The sequence below is a fragment of the Metschnikowia bicuspidata genome (genome assembly GCF_001664035.1).
Source record: "Metschnikowia bicuspidata var. bicuspidata NRRL YB-4993 chromosome Unknown METBIscaffold_7, whole genome shotgun sequence".
Lineage (NCBI taxonomy): Eukaryota > Fungi > Ascomycota > Pichiomycetes > Serinales > Metschnikowiaceae > Metschnikowia > Metschnikowia bicuspidata.
Genome location: NW_017387737.1, coordinates 478,394 through 491,900, shown reverse-complemented (window position 1 = coordinate 491,900; position 13,507 = coordinate 478,394). Strand labels below are relative to the sequence as shown.

At 41.9% G+C, this 13,507-nt stretch overlaps 6 protein-coding genes and 1 non-coding gene across 7 annotated transcripts; 4 read left to right on the top strand and 3 right to left on the bottom strand.

Moving 5' to 3' along the window:
• Positions 1-32: 32 nt before the first annotated feature.
• DUN1 (serine/threonine protein kinase) lies at positions 33-1,521 on the bottom strand (the record flags this gene model as incomplete). The annotated part of the gene is made up of 2 exons (XM_018859137.1): positions 33-1,433; positions 1,501-1,521. 2 exons carry the CDS (start codon positions 1,519-1,521, stop codon positions 33-35), a joined length of 1,422 nt encoding a protein of 473 aa, XP_018709854.1.
• A 295-nt stretch (positions 1,522-1,816) lies between these two features.
• TIP20 (Tip20p) lies at positions 1,817-4,072 on the bottom strand (the record flags this gene model as incomplete). The annotated part of the gene is made up of 1 exon (XM_018858057.1): positions 1,817-4,072. The coding sequence occupies one exon, from the start codon at positions 4,070-4,072 to the stop codon at positions 1,817-1,819; it is 2,256 nt and encodes a 751-aa protein (XP_018709853.1).
• A 570-nt stretch (positions 4,073-4,642) lies between these two features.
• Positions 4,643-6,309, top strand: CCT3 (chaperonin-containing T-complex subunit). The gene has a single exon (XM_018856313.1). It carries the CDS (start codon positions 4,686-4,688, stop codon positions 6,264-6,266), a length of 1,581 nt encoding a protein of 526 aa, XP_018709852.1. The 5' UTR covers positions 4,643-4,685; the 3' UTR covers positions 6,267-6,309.
• Positions 6,310-7,676: 1,367 nt separating this feature from the next.
• METBIDRAFT_47133 (uncharacterized protein) lies at positions 7,677-10,601 on the top strand (the record flags this gene model as incomplete). The annotated part of the gene is made up of 2 exons (XM_018858129.1): positions 7,677-8,143; positions 8,396-10,601. Coding segments are annotated over 2 exons (2,673 nt in total), but the record flags the coding sequence as incomplete, so codon positions are not given.
• A 353-nt stretch (positions 10,602-10,954) lies between these two features.
• On the top strand, positions 10,955-11,917 carry METBIDRAFT_46471 (TFIIH complex serine/threonine-protein kinase subunit; the record flags this gene model as incomplete). The annotated part of the gene is made up of 1 exon (XM_018858044.1): positions 10,955-11,917. One exon carries the CDS (start codon positions 10,955-10,957, stop codon positions 11,915-11,917), a length of 963 nt encoding a protein of 320 aa, XP_018709850.1.
• A 105-nt stretch (positions 11,918-12,022) lies between these two features.
• METBIDRAFT_79840 (uncharacterized protein) lies at positions 12,023-13,225 on the bottom strand (the record flags this gene model as incomplete). The annotated part of the gene is made up of 1 exon (XM_018859136.1): positions 12,023-13,225. The coding sequence occupies one exon, from the start codon at positions 13,223-13,225 to the stop codon at positions 12,023-12,025; it is 1,203 nt and encodes a 400-aa protein (XP_018709849.1).
• Positions 13,226-13,363: 138 nt separating this feature from the next.
• On the top strand, positions 13,364-13,435 carry METBIDRAFT_t227. Its single transcript has one exon. It is a non-coding gene; the product is annotated as a tRNA-Gln (tRNA).
• The last annotated feature ends 72 nt before the right edge of the window (positions 13,436-13,507 follow it).

The following is a 13,507-nucleotide window of genomic DNA, read 5'->3' as shown; positions in this document are numbered from 1 at the left end:
CTGCATTGGCATAGCTGTGAACTTGAGGAAAATCAATTCCCAAAATTTAGCTCCGAAGTGAATCTCTGCTTGAGCGTGATAGGCGCGGTCGCTGAAGTCACTGGCTGAAGACTATTATTGCTCATTGAGGAAGAAAAACTGTGTTTGATGTCGTCGTCATTCTCACTAAACCAGAAGTGCTGGCACGATTGGGATATGTCGTATCTTTGCAGAGGATCAACAAGAAGCAAGTTGCTAATTAAGTCTAATGCACTGTCTTTGATGTCATCCCAATAAGGAGAATAGAATGCAAACTTTCCCCCGAGGATTTGTTCGCGCATGCTTGGTGGACCTAGTTCATCACTGAAAGGCGGAAAACCACAAAGACAAACATACAACAATACTCCAGCCAGCCAAATATCCACTTTCGTCGTATAATTTTGATTGTTGTTGAGCACCTCCGGAGCAACATAGGCGGGAGTTCCGCATAATGTATTGGTAAACTTTAGCTCTCCGATGAATTTAGCAAGGCCAAAATCAGCAATTTTCACACGAACATCGTATTCGTCGTCATCCCATGGGCCAGTTTGGTTTGAGTTTGATGCTGACCTTGGGGTAATATCGAGAAGAATGTTTTCAGGCTTAATATCTCTGTGGATAATGTTCTTTCCGTGTAGATAGTGCAAGCCAGATAAAAGCTGATTATATATTGCCTTTGTCTCGTCCTGTCTGAGTTTCAGTTTGTTGATTATACGCTGAAAGAGCTCGCCGCTGTTTACTTTCTCCAAGACTAGGTAAGTGGTCGAAGAAAACTCGTTGATAGGTTCGACGTAGTGTGAAATGAATCTCACGATATTTGGGTGGTTTGTCGACAACAAAAGATTCATCTCTTGGCGTAATTTGGCTTCCTCGCCTCCATCAGGATTAATCCCACCTGATTTAGTTTTGTTGGGATGAAAAATTTTGACCGCTACAATATCTCCAGTGGTGCGGTCCCGCGCCTCTCGTACCACGGCATAATGACCGGTTCCCAACTGATTCTGTAAGATATAATCGTCAAAGAACGATTTTTTTGCGTTGCCCAGCTCGTCTCCTACATAGCGAAATATGTAAGTGCTGCTTCGGGCGAAAGAAATCTTGTCTCCACTACGGAGGAGCGCGCTGATACCCTTCCCGAGCAGCTCTCCATTAACAAAGGTACCATTTGTACTGGTATCGGTCACAAGGAGAAACTCTTGTCCGTTGGTGCTCGACAAGGAAAACTGACAGTGCTTTGAAGACACGTCGCCTCCTGTAATTTTGATGTCACAAGAGCTACTCCGGCCCACAACAATACCCCGTGGAATTTTGGGTATGAGCAAGTGTGGCTGGTCTGGTTTTACGCTAAAAAGTTTTGCCACAGGCTCATACTTGTGCAGTTGTCTTTTGGGCAAACTTTGCACTTCTAGCAATTGCTTTAATGTTAATATTTGGGAATCAGGTAGACGGGTGGTGGAAGGAAGAAAAAAGAAAAATACATACTCTTTTTCTCGTTAGTGACATTCGCTTATTCCTTGTACGTCTTGGCCAAAAAATAAAAAAAGGTCTTGACTCTGATGTCAGCTGCGTTAGGGAAAGATATCGACTGGTAAATCAGATTAAAAGATGGTAAGGTTTGGTGAGCACGCGGAAGACGCGTAGTGCGGACGGACAACAGCATAGAAAGTGAGGGCCGGAATCGGGCGAATACAGAGTTCAATCTCAAGAATACAATGTCAATAGAATGACCACAGCCCAATATGTTCATTTTCTCCTTCTTGTTTATTTTCGGCTTGCAAAGCATCAGGGTGAGCGAAAACTATATTATCCTAAATAATAGGTCGAGGCACTCACTATCACTCAAGCAATCTAATCTACTTTCGAACTGACTGCGTATAGTCTCGCCATTCAGAAATTGTTTCTTCAAAAGCTTAGCCCCAGATGCATCAAACCGGTTCATCATTTCGATAGACTGAAAAACTTTCTTGTAGCTTTTGTTTCCTGAATTCGAGTATTTATGCAGATGGTCCAATAGCAAGTGATCCTTCAAGATGCTATCCAAATAATGGATGTCCGTTTGAAGCTGCTCGAGCCCTCTCTTATTGAACTGGTTGTTAGTGATCACATACTCAAGCAAAATATGGGCATATGAATCGCAGATTTTGCTAGATATAATAGTGAAATCAATGTCCAGTAGGGATCTTTTCAAATATGAGGTGTATGCTGGGATTGTTGTAGTGAAACCTGACAAAGACAAAGAAACTTGGGGTACATATTGAGGGTCCTCGATATTCCAAGTACTGTCGTTTACATAGTCTCTCAAAGCTCCTCGGACTTCTTTTCGGAAGAATTCTTCGTATTTGTTCGACACCTTTGACAAAAGTGTCTTGTAATCATTTATGGAAGCATCGAATATTGACTCACCAGAGTATTCGGAAGAGCTTTGACAGTAGTTCCAAAGCTGGATGTATATCAAATTTTCTGCCCATTCCTCCATTTTTGAAATTACAAATTTCGTCAGGCAATAAATGCCTGTCAACATTTCTAGGCCAGTCAAGCCATTCGTTACAACAGTCTGTGTAGTAGAGCCCGTTTCATTCTTGACACTTGATTTCATAAAACTCGATATGATCTTCAGGCTTAGAGACTCATTGAATTTGCGAAATTGCTTTTGCAATTCTTCCAAATATTGATCCAAAAACACAAGTTGAATTTGTGACACGTACTTCAATTGATACTTCACAATGTTGATTGTTTTGAAATGTGAGGTGAGATTATCAAATAGTTTAGATAGACCATACGCAGAGTATGTCGGTTTGACCATACTCTCTGGAAAGTCTGAGCTTGCTGTGAACTCATAGTCAATTTCAAAGGCATTTTTGGGTGAAATGATCTCTGTATCAAAACGATTTTTGGCCAAGCGGAGCTCCAAGTTTAGCCAGTTGTTCACTGAAATGCTTTCTTTATCATTCGACAATAAAATGTCTCCGGTAAGTCCCATCCATTTTTTTTCTGGAACGAGATCCAATTCTTTGATAAAGGGGTTGTACTTGTATGAGTTTCGAATTCTTTGATCGAAGGTGGTGGCCTCGAAAATCAAATGTGACAAAAGTCTACCATACCGATCAATAGCTTTCTCGTCATCTTGGCTCGACGAGATCTTCTGATTAATGACTTCTAACATGCTTTCAAGCTTTTCCCGGACAGGACTTAAAACTGTAGAAAGAATTTCGTAAGCACCGATTTTCTCAAACTGAAGGAACGTATCTCCGACGACAAACTCCAACGTCGGTAGATTTTCATTCAAAAACTCCTCCACATAGTTCAATGCCCATTCTGGTTTGGTCAATTTATTGGTTTCTGATGTGTCGCGAAAATGAAAATTGAATCTTTGAGCAAACGGGCTAAGTAGCGTTTCGAGGCCCCACCATACCTCAGGATATTGAGGAACAGCATCACTGGCCTGGAGCCTGATAAGATCACTTAACAATGTCGAGATTGTCTTGAACTTTTCTGAGTCTATCGTGACTTTTTCTGTTGCGGAGAGCCACTTGATTTCCGATAGGTGAGAAGATAACATGGACGAAAGTGATGCACGTTTGTATTCCATGGCTGTTGTCAATTGTGTCTGCAACTCTGCACTAATCAGATCTCTGCCTTTGATGTTGCTGATTTGATCGGCAATCTCAGCAAACTCTTGGATGCTAGACTCGCCTGAGAGCTGGATTATCTGTTGTTCTATGGTGGCACCGGCCCTCAAAACCTCACATTGCAAAGTTAATGATTCCTTTGACTCAAGTATGGAATGAAGCCTTGAAAGAAAGGCCAAGTTCCCATATTTTTCTTTGAGCTTGTCAACTGATGCAGGCGTTAAAGTGCAGGGCTGGCCTGAAACCTTCTGCATTAGCTCGACCACCTGGAGTGGAAGTTCATTTGGAGATTGCGGATGCTCTCTGGAGGATCTAGCCAATATTTGGTCAGAAAGGATCTTTCTTTCTTCATTCAAAGAAGAAACCCGCGCATCCAAATCATCTAGGTCCAGTAGGGTTAAAAAGTTTGTGTTGATGTAGTTCATTGCATCTAGCGTTTCTAGGAATATTTGATCATGTGTGGAATGTATTTCGTGGAGGTTGGGCCGCGGCATCCAGACTAATGTCAGTGTGCCGCTCTCGACAGGACCACGTGAACATACTCTACTATTACTGACATGGTTTTCTTCGAGTTTTGATTGAAGAAAAATCTGCAGAAAAAGCTGATATGAGCCTTTTCTACCTTTTTGGATCTCAAATGTATGCTATAATTCAAAAATTTGTTTTGCTTTTAAATTTTTTATGATTTATAAAAATTTCTAACGTGAAAATATAAATGTGAAAACGACACTACTTAAAAGACCTACAAGCAACTTTCATGACTCTTTTTTTTTTTTTTCAAACTATCAACTCAAGCCTTTAATTTTTAGATAATTCTAGTGAATCCACGTGCGACTCGTGTTAAACCGGGTCTTTTTGCTGAAAATTAGCATTGGCCGAAACCTAGTGTTTTCGCATAAGGCAAACACTGGTTTCATTCTCAGTGCTCACCAAGTCGCGGCCAGGAAAAAAAATGCAGTGTAGTGTTCCTACCAAGAAGAACCAAGCGAAATATACTTCGATCTGAGAGCCTATCTACAAGTCTACACCAACATCAGAATGCAAGCCCCCGTTGTATACATCAACGCTAATACTGAAAGACAGAGTGGGCGTCAGGCGCAAGTGGCCAACATCACGGCTGCCAAGGCTGTGGCTGACATTATCCGCACTTGCTTAGGCCCCAAAGCCATGCTCAAGATGTTGTTGGATCCTATGGGCGGTATCACTTTGACTAACGATGGACACGCTATTTTGAGAGAGATTGACGTCTCTCATCCTGCGGCAAAGTCCATGATCGAGCTAAGTAGGACACAGGATGAGGAGGTCGGCGACGGCACCACCACGGTGATCATCTTGGCAGGTGAGATTTTGGCCCAAGCTTTCCCGTATATTGAGAAGAACTTGCACCCTGTGGTAATCATCCAAGCATTGAAGCAGGCTTTGGCGGATGCTTTGGAGATTATTCACTCTGTTTCCGTTGCAATCGATATTGAAAACGAAGAGGCTATGATCAAGTTGATCAAGGCTTCCATTGGCACTAAGTACATCAACAAGTGGTCTCAAAAAATGTGCGAATTGGCCTTGAAGGCCGTGAAAACCGTCACTGTTGAGAACGGCGACCAAAAGGAGATCGATATCAAGAGATATGCCCGTGTGGAGAAAATTCCCGGGGGAGAGGTTACCGATTCCGAGGTTTTGGATGGTATCTTGTTGAACAAAGACGTTACGCATCCAAAAATGAAGAGACGTATCGAGAACCCTCGAGTCATCTTGTTAGACTGTCCATTGGAGTACAAAAAGGGAGAATCTCAGACAAATATTGAAATCACCAAGGAGGAAGATTGGAACAGAATTTTACAGATAGAAGAAGAGCAGGTCCGGGTTATGTGCGAGCAGCTCTTGGAATTCAAGCCTGATGTGGTCATAACTGAGAAAGGTGTTTCTGATTTGGCTCAACATTATTTGTTAAAGGGTGGTGTCACTGCATTGAGAAGAGTTAAGAAGTCCGACAACAATAGAATCGCCCGTGCTACTGGTGCAACCATCGTGAACCGTATAGAAGACTTGAAAGAGTCTGATGTCGGTACGAAGTGTGGGCTTTTTAAGGTCGAGCTCATCGGTGACGAATATTTCACTTACATGGTTGAGTGCAGAGATCCTTCTGCTTGCACTATTTTGTTGAGAGGTGCCTCGAAAGACATTTTAAACGAAATTGAGCGTAATTTGCAGGATGCCATGGCCGTTGCCAGAAACGTCATGTTTGAGCCTTCTTTGAGTCCTGGTGGAGGTGCAACCGAGATGGCCGTAAGTGTAAAGCTCTCCGAGAAAGCCAAGAGTATTGAAGGCGTTGCACAATGGCCATACCAGGCTGTTGCCGATGCTTTTGAAGTGATCCCAAGAACATTGATCCAAAACTGTGGCGGCAAGCCAATTCGTATCTTGTCGCAATTAAGGGCCAAACATGCACAAGGCGAGCATACTTACGGTGTAGACGGGGATTCCGGCAAAGTGGTTGATATGAATGATTATGGTATTTGGGAGCCAGAAGTTATCAAACAACAGTCGATCAAGACCGCAATTGAGAGTGCATGTCTCTTGTTGAGAGTTGACGATATCGTCAGCGGTGTTCGTCAAGCATAAACGCCATTAAGATTGTAATACGGAAATACAGAAAAAAGAACAAGGGCTACACACACAAATGTCATGATTTCTATGACTGCAGATGTTCAAGGTGGATCACGTATACTTAATTTATAACTAATTGCGAACACGCCAAAAAGAGTTACACTGTAGGAATAGTAACTTGGAAGTATGGGCTTAAACGTAAGTTTCTTGTTCCTCTGTAAATTCATGAGGGCGATCATTACCTTTGTATGTGCTATCTTCTTGGGGCATATTTCAACAACAATCAAGCAGGAAAATTGTATTTCAAGTCATAAATTCAGAATCAATAAATTGATTTTTCAATAATTGAGTCGTCGAAAATACCAGACTTTGTCTCAAATTGTCTTTTTATTTTCCTTGAGGCACAACGCCCGATACTCTGGGTTGTGGATTCAGGGCAGAGACTATAATCAAGGATTTGAGAGTTACAAGTTCCATAGTCCCTATTTTGGTAGCCTAAAGCCTGGTTTTTGTGTCATATCATCCCACTTGCAAGATTGAGAATGAACGTGTGAATCTTCTATTCTTATCACCTTCTTTTGTCTCATCAATAGACTAGCTGAAATCAGTAACCAAGGAGTACCCTGTTGTTAAACGAAAGACATGATATTCATTTGGAGTAAGTCGGAAGTTTCCTTTTAATTTACGAAAATAGTAGCTCTATATTTACAGAAAGCAGTAATATGCATGGGTGTTCAAAGCCTTTGTACCACCTTTATGAATGATATTCCATATTCTTAAGTTCAGACCCATTTTGCCTGCGTTACGATGGAGCTGCCACTGGAGAGTGGAAAGTTAAAACAACACTTAATTCAGACTCTCTCGCGCCCCCTAATACTATTGAACCGGGGCAGTCGGATAATTTGGGAAGACTCGTGACCTTAAGAAACTCCTCGGCTCAATAAAAAGTGACGTGAGATTTTCACGAAAGAAAAACAAAAGATGATGGTTATGACATGGTGCTATACACATTGGCTCACTCCAAATAATACGTTCAAGTCAAAATATTTGACTGGGCGAACATAAGAGGTTCTTCTCAAAGTGATTACTCTGAAGCAACAAGGATTATCAATAGAACCTTCATCGAGTAAGGAAAGTCGCCTGTTTTCGTTAGTCTTAATATGATAACATTCCTAGTCGACTCGCTATTAGATCACGTGACTCTAAATTTTGGCGTGCTGGCTTTTATTTTGAATTGTTCCGAATCAGGAAACTATCTCGAACCGTTTTCTTTTTCGATAGCTCTCAGGTACGTCACCTGGGAGACTCTGCGCAGACGCTAGGATGCCAGCACTTTGCTGCATCAAATCATTTGAACCTCACCTTGATTAGCCTCAACCTGGAGTTTCAGTCGCTTTCCCTCCTGCTAGAGTTTCTTGGGTTCACTTTCACAATTTTGCATTATTCACTTCGCATATTCAATACATGTCCGTTCCACCGTTACCGTTTTTGGCCAAAGCAAATGTTTCGTGGACCGGAGAGCAGGATGGTGATCTTGGGTTTATGGAAAATGAACTGATCAAAGTTTTCCACATTGTTGATGAACTGTGGTGGCAGGGAAGCTTGCTAAGAAATGGCGCCGAAGGTATCTTTCCTCGAGACTTTGTAGAAGTTATATCAACGCCTCCCACAGCTCAAAATACCCCAACAAAGCCTATCACTCAATCACCAATGCAAAGCAAGTATGGACCTTCTCCAGTTGGCAATCACATGTTAACATCACCAGATAAGTATGTCGGCACTCCTTCAGGAAATTTTGTCACCTCACCTAACGCGAAGTGTATGACATCTCCACCCAAAACTAACGGATTGGAGTCGAGTTCTGTAACCCCCAGCAAACCTAATCCTCGAGAGTTTGATTATCGTACAGGCAAAAAAACAACACCCTCGAAAAGCCCTGGACACGAATACACATATCAAAACCAGACCAAGTCTCACCTGACACCAGCCCTAGAAGACTATGACGAGTCCTTTGATGAATACAACAATTCTTTTCTGTATAGTTCGAGATGCAAAAAAAAGCCCTCGCAATTCTACTCACAGAATGTTTTAAGTCTGGGCCTCACGAAAGCTCATACCACAGAAAACCTCATGGAGACGAAAAGACTCAGCCAGATGATCTCAGCGGATAATTCTCCTGATAAAACCAACTCTTACGGGATACAAAAAAAAAATCATTTACAGGAAGCGCAGCTCATTGACGCAGATCCAACCCATCATGACGAATTTTATCAGACATTGGCTCAAAAGAAGCAGGAGTTGGAGATGCAGTTGCACCACTTAAGAGAGTTGGAGAAATCTCATCTCCAAAAGAAGCAACATCTTCTGGGAAACGATAGCTATATTAGTGAGGACCTTTTGCTGTCAAAGCGCAACTACATGTCAAAAGAAGATTTGGGCAAGAAATTAGAAAACTACAAGGAACTTGAATCAGAAGATGCCCCTCCACCTCCTCCAAAACATGCAAGAGTTCCATTTGATGCAGATGACTTTAGAGCCTCTGGCGCCACGGTTGACGAAAAGTTCCGCAGCCAATCCAACTATCCTGAGGAATTAAAAAACTCCATGAAGTCGTTGCAAAGCGATGTGCTAAACTTGTCCGAACTAAGCGCCACAAGCGCCGGGTCATTCTCTCGCCACAAGTTTGAAAAAGAGATTTTGAGCCAACAGATAGCGGCTGACAATGGTGAAGATGAATTCTCGAAATTATCTCTTGGTGACAATGAACACATAATAAACTCTGTTTTCAAATCAAAAAAACCGAAACATCCAAACATATTCAAAATGTTGATGAAGAAAAAGCCCGAGCAAAATTTGATGGAACAGAGACTTTTTCATGAACCTGATGACTGGCAAACGGTGAAGCACGATCTCAACAGAATGAACACCCTTACTCTGCTGGATAAGCAAGTCCGCACAAAACAAGTGGTAAGGACCGAAGCGAACTTCATCATCAAACCACTTGAATTTATTACTGATGTAAACGTTAGTGAAACTTTCGGGCCTGACAATCTCGAAGTCACAAAAATTGATGTGAATGTCCACAAGGTGGCAGAATTTCTGGAGAGGTATGATCATGCGTACGACTTCAATGATTTGATCACGGACATAAGCGTCAAATTTGGCTCACATAGGCCAAGCCAAGTTAGAGCTGTCCTAATGCATTTATGCAAGTTCCAGATTATCGAAGAACCAGGAAAAATTCTGCGAATGAAACCAAAAGTACACGAAGTTATGACAAAGGGCGAGGCCACGATTTTTCAGCTTAACTACTTATTCAAAAAGCTTCTTGAAGCACTTCGTATCCCTTCCGAGGTGGTTTTTGGCTTTTGGAAAAAGCCAAATGAATTTTATCATTCAGAACAATTTCTGGTTAATCATTGTTGGCTTTCTGTGATGTTGCAAACAGACGATAGAGGAAATGGAAGATTTAGCATAATTGACCTTATGTGTTTTCAAAATGGATCCGTTTGCAACATAGAGGGCAATAACGAGTTCTACTTCCTCACATCGCCCATTGATGTGGTCTCGACACACATTCCATCCATGATAGAATTACAGCATGTTTGTCCACCGGTAGATCTCAACGTTGCATTCCATTTACCTCGCATGTATTCGAGCTTCAAGAAGCATAATCTCGAGCTTCTCAATTTCAATAACTCGTTGACTCGAATGAAAGACTTGGAAATATTCGAGACAGACATCAAGATTCCTGAGTCAGTTGAGTTATTCACACTTATCAAAACCTCCAGAAAAACTTCTAATGACTATACTTTGTGCCAAATTCACTGGAAGGGGGCACAAAGATTAGCTAAAGTCAAGGCCATTTTACCAGAAGGAGAAAGTATTGGCGTGCTTCAGATTTTTGCAGGCGAAAAGGGTCTTCAAACCCATTTCGACAATATTCATGAGTTGGCTTGTGTTATCCCATTATACCACAGCGGGAAAAGCAAACCAACTGCGTTTGTTCCTCGATACCCGACAATCAGAAGTCAAAACAACGACCTTTACATTAAGCGTCCTCAACTCGGTACGATTAGTGTCAATAACAATTATGTATTCGAGATTGAGGTACATCCATCCATGGGCTTGAATAGTGGATCAGGGATCATGAACCAAGATTTCAAGATTGTCATCGAAAGTCCATCTGGAAAGTACACCAAGCTCATGAAGGAGGAACCTCACAAACCTTATGGTATCCACCAGCTGAAGCTTCTTTGCCAGGAACAGGGATTGTACAGGGGCTTGGTAATCGGTGATAGCGGAACGAGTTGGTATGTGTTTGCGCAATGGGAATGTGGAGGGGCCTAATTCATTGAATCAACGGGCGGGCTAACTCATAATAATTAAGCATATAACAGTAATCGGAATATGTCTTGGGCTGTTCTAAACGCATAACATCTCACAATTTTCTGACTCACTTAGATGGATCTGTAAGACCTTATTGGGGAGATTACCAAAAAAATAAACGATTTCATTTCTTTGCCTCATTTCCAAGCTGTTTTTTTTTTCTTTTTAATTATAAGACGGAAACCAGATGGGCTAGTCTATAAACATGAACACTGCGCACTATTCGTCTGAGACTAAATAACTTGTGCCGCACTTCAGTTCATTTCCCACGTTTTCCCTGGCCACAACGCATCCCAATAGCGCTTGGAACAAAAATGCCAGCCACAACAGCCCAAACTTATACCAAGGACCAAAAAGTTGGAGAAGGTACTTATGCTGTCGTGTACGTCGGCAAGCAAGTGAAGACAAATCGCAAGATTGCCACGAAAGAAATCAAAACAGGCTTGTTTAAAGATGGCCTCGACATGTCTGCGATTCGGGAAGTAAAATACTTAAAAGAGCTCCAACATCCGAATGTTATCGAATTGATTGATGTATTCATGTCACACGACAACAATTTGAACCTCGTGCTAGAGTTTTTGCCCTGTGATTTAGAGGTTCTCATCAAAGACCAGAGTATAGTGTTTAAATCATCAGACATAAAAGCATGGCTTCTTATGACACTCCGAGGATTACACCACTGTCACCGGAATTTCATTCTTCATCGAGACTTAAAACCAAATAATTTGCTCTTGGCTCCAGACGGGCAACTCAAAATCGCCGATTTCGGGTTGGCCCGCGCCTTTGGAAATGCCAACGAGGATTTCACCCCCAAAGTTGTCACTCGCTGGTACCGTGCCCCTGAATTGCTTTTTGGCGCAAAGCATTATACGGGTGCTGTTGACATTTGGGCAGTTGGGATTATATTTGCTGAGCTCATGCTTAGAACACCATACCTTCCAGGAAAGGACGACCTAGATCAACTAGATGTGACATTCAAAGCCTTGGGCACACCAACAGAACAGGTATGGCCGAACGTCTCAAACTTGCCATTGTACAACGCTTTGAGAGTGTACCCACTTCCGTCTAGACAAGAACTTCGAAATAGATTCAGCGCAGCCACTGAGAAGGCCTTAGACTTGATGATCTCCATGACCCAGCTAGATCCGTCAAGAAGATGCGATCTGACGGCGGCATTGTTGAGCGAATATTTTACAGAAATGCCTTCGGCGACACCACCACTTGAGTTACCTACGAAAAAGAGTGAAAAGGATGAGAAGAGACGAAAAATAGCGTAGGAATCTAATGATATTAAGTTCCGATATTAGACGAGAAACTGAATTGAGGAATGATCACCCTTTTCCCTTTTTTTTTTTTTTTTTTTCCATCTAATTGTGTCTTCACTAGTGGTATATCTCTCTAACATATTCTGCTATAGCAAAAGCTGAAGTCAAACCTGGGCTTTCAATTCCAATCATATTCACGAACCCAGGAAACCCCTTCTCTTCCTTAATGTAGAAATCGCTGAATTTCTCCACACTTTCAGACTGAGAATACAACTTTGGTCTAAACCCCGAATAAGATGGTTGGATCTCAGATATTTTGATACTGGGGTAATAGCTTGCAATGGCTTTTTGGGCGGCTTCAATATTTATCAGTGATACACTGTAGTCCAAAGTAGAAGCGTCTTCGATAGACTCTTTGATCCACTCTAAATCTGGTCCAAATCGGATTTGACCCCCCATGTCGAACGTCATATGTGTTCCTAGACCAGACGCATTTGGATGGGGACATGGGTAAATTAAACGGGTCGTGATCAGACTGGTTGAAACTGGTGTTTCGGGTACATAAGAGAAATAACTTCCTTTAGCAAACAAACTTCGAAAGTGCCTTGAAGACGGTAGAAGCATATTGGCAATTTTTGGAGCATGAAGGCCAGCACAGTTTATGATATTGTCCGTTGAGACTGTGAATTTTTCACCTGATCCCATCTCCACGCAATGCACCAAATAATCCAGGACTTGAGAGCGGTACTCTAAGCCACAAACACGAGTGTTTATCGCTAAAGTGCCTTCGGCATTTTCAAACTGAGCTTGGAAATATTGAGTTAGGTCATGCGACGAAATAATACCCGTTGTTGGTGAATCGAGGGCCCCATATTCCGCTCTTATTAATGGATGCTGTTTTTTAACTTTGTCAGCAGTTACAAATTTGGTTGAAACAGACATGTCGGAGGCGTTCTGGTGTAGCTTTTCTAAATACTTGCCTTCGTTCTCGCTTTGCGCAACAACCCATTTCCCACATTGCCGATACGGCACAATTTTGGGATCGAGCTTACGATATATTAATTCTTTCCCTCGTACGCATAGGCGTGCTTTAAGTGATGTAGGTGGATAATAAATTCCAGCGTGTATGACCTCTGAATTCCGGCTGGTAGTCTCCATCCCAAGCATAGAGTGTTTTTCTAGAACAGCTACATTATTGGATGGAATCAGTTGCAACTCACTACCAACAGCAACACCAACAACACCACCACCTATGACGACATGCGAAAAGTCTGCTCTATGGCGCAGTAAAACAGAAAAGCTTTTTTTGAAAGCAAGCATATGATACCTCTTCGTTGTGTGGAGAACTGTTGTGGGGAACATTTTTAGATTTCCGAATGTAATTCGCGGAAATTTAACTGCAGGTCGTTTCTCTTTTATGATAGTAAATTGTCTTAGAGGAGCTTGATTTAACAATTCGGTTGTATAGTGTAGTGGTTATCACCTTCGGTTTTGATCCGAATAACCCCGGTTCGAATCCGGGTACGACCTTTTTTGCTCTATCTCATGCTTATATTGTATATGAATATACTGTGTATAAGAACTTTATTCGCATTTTTATCA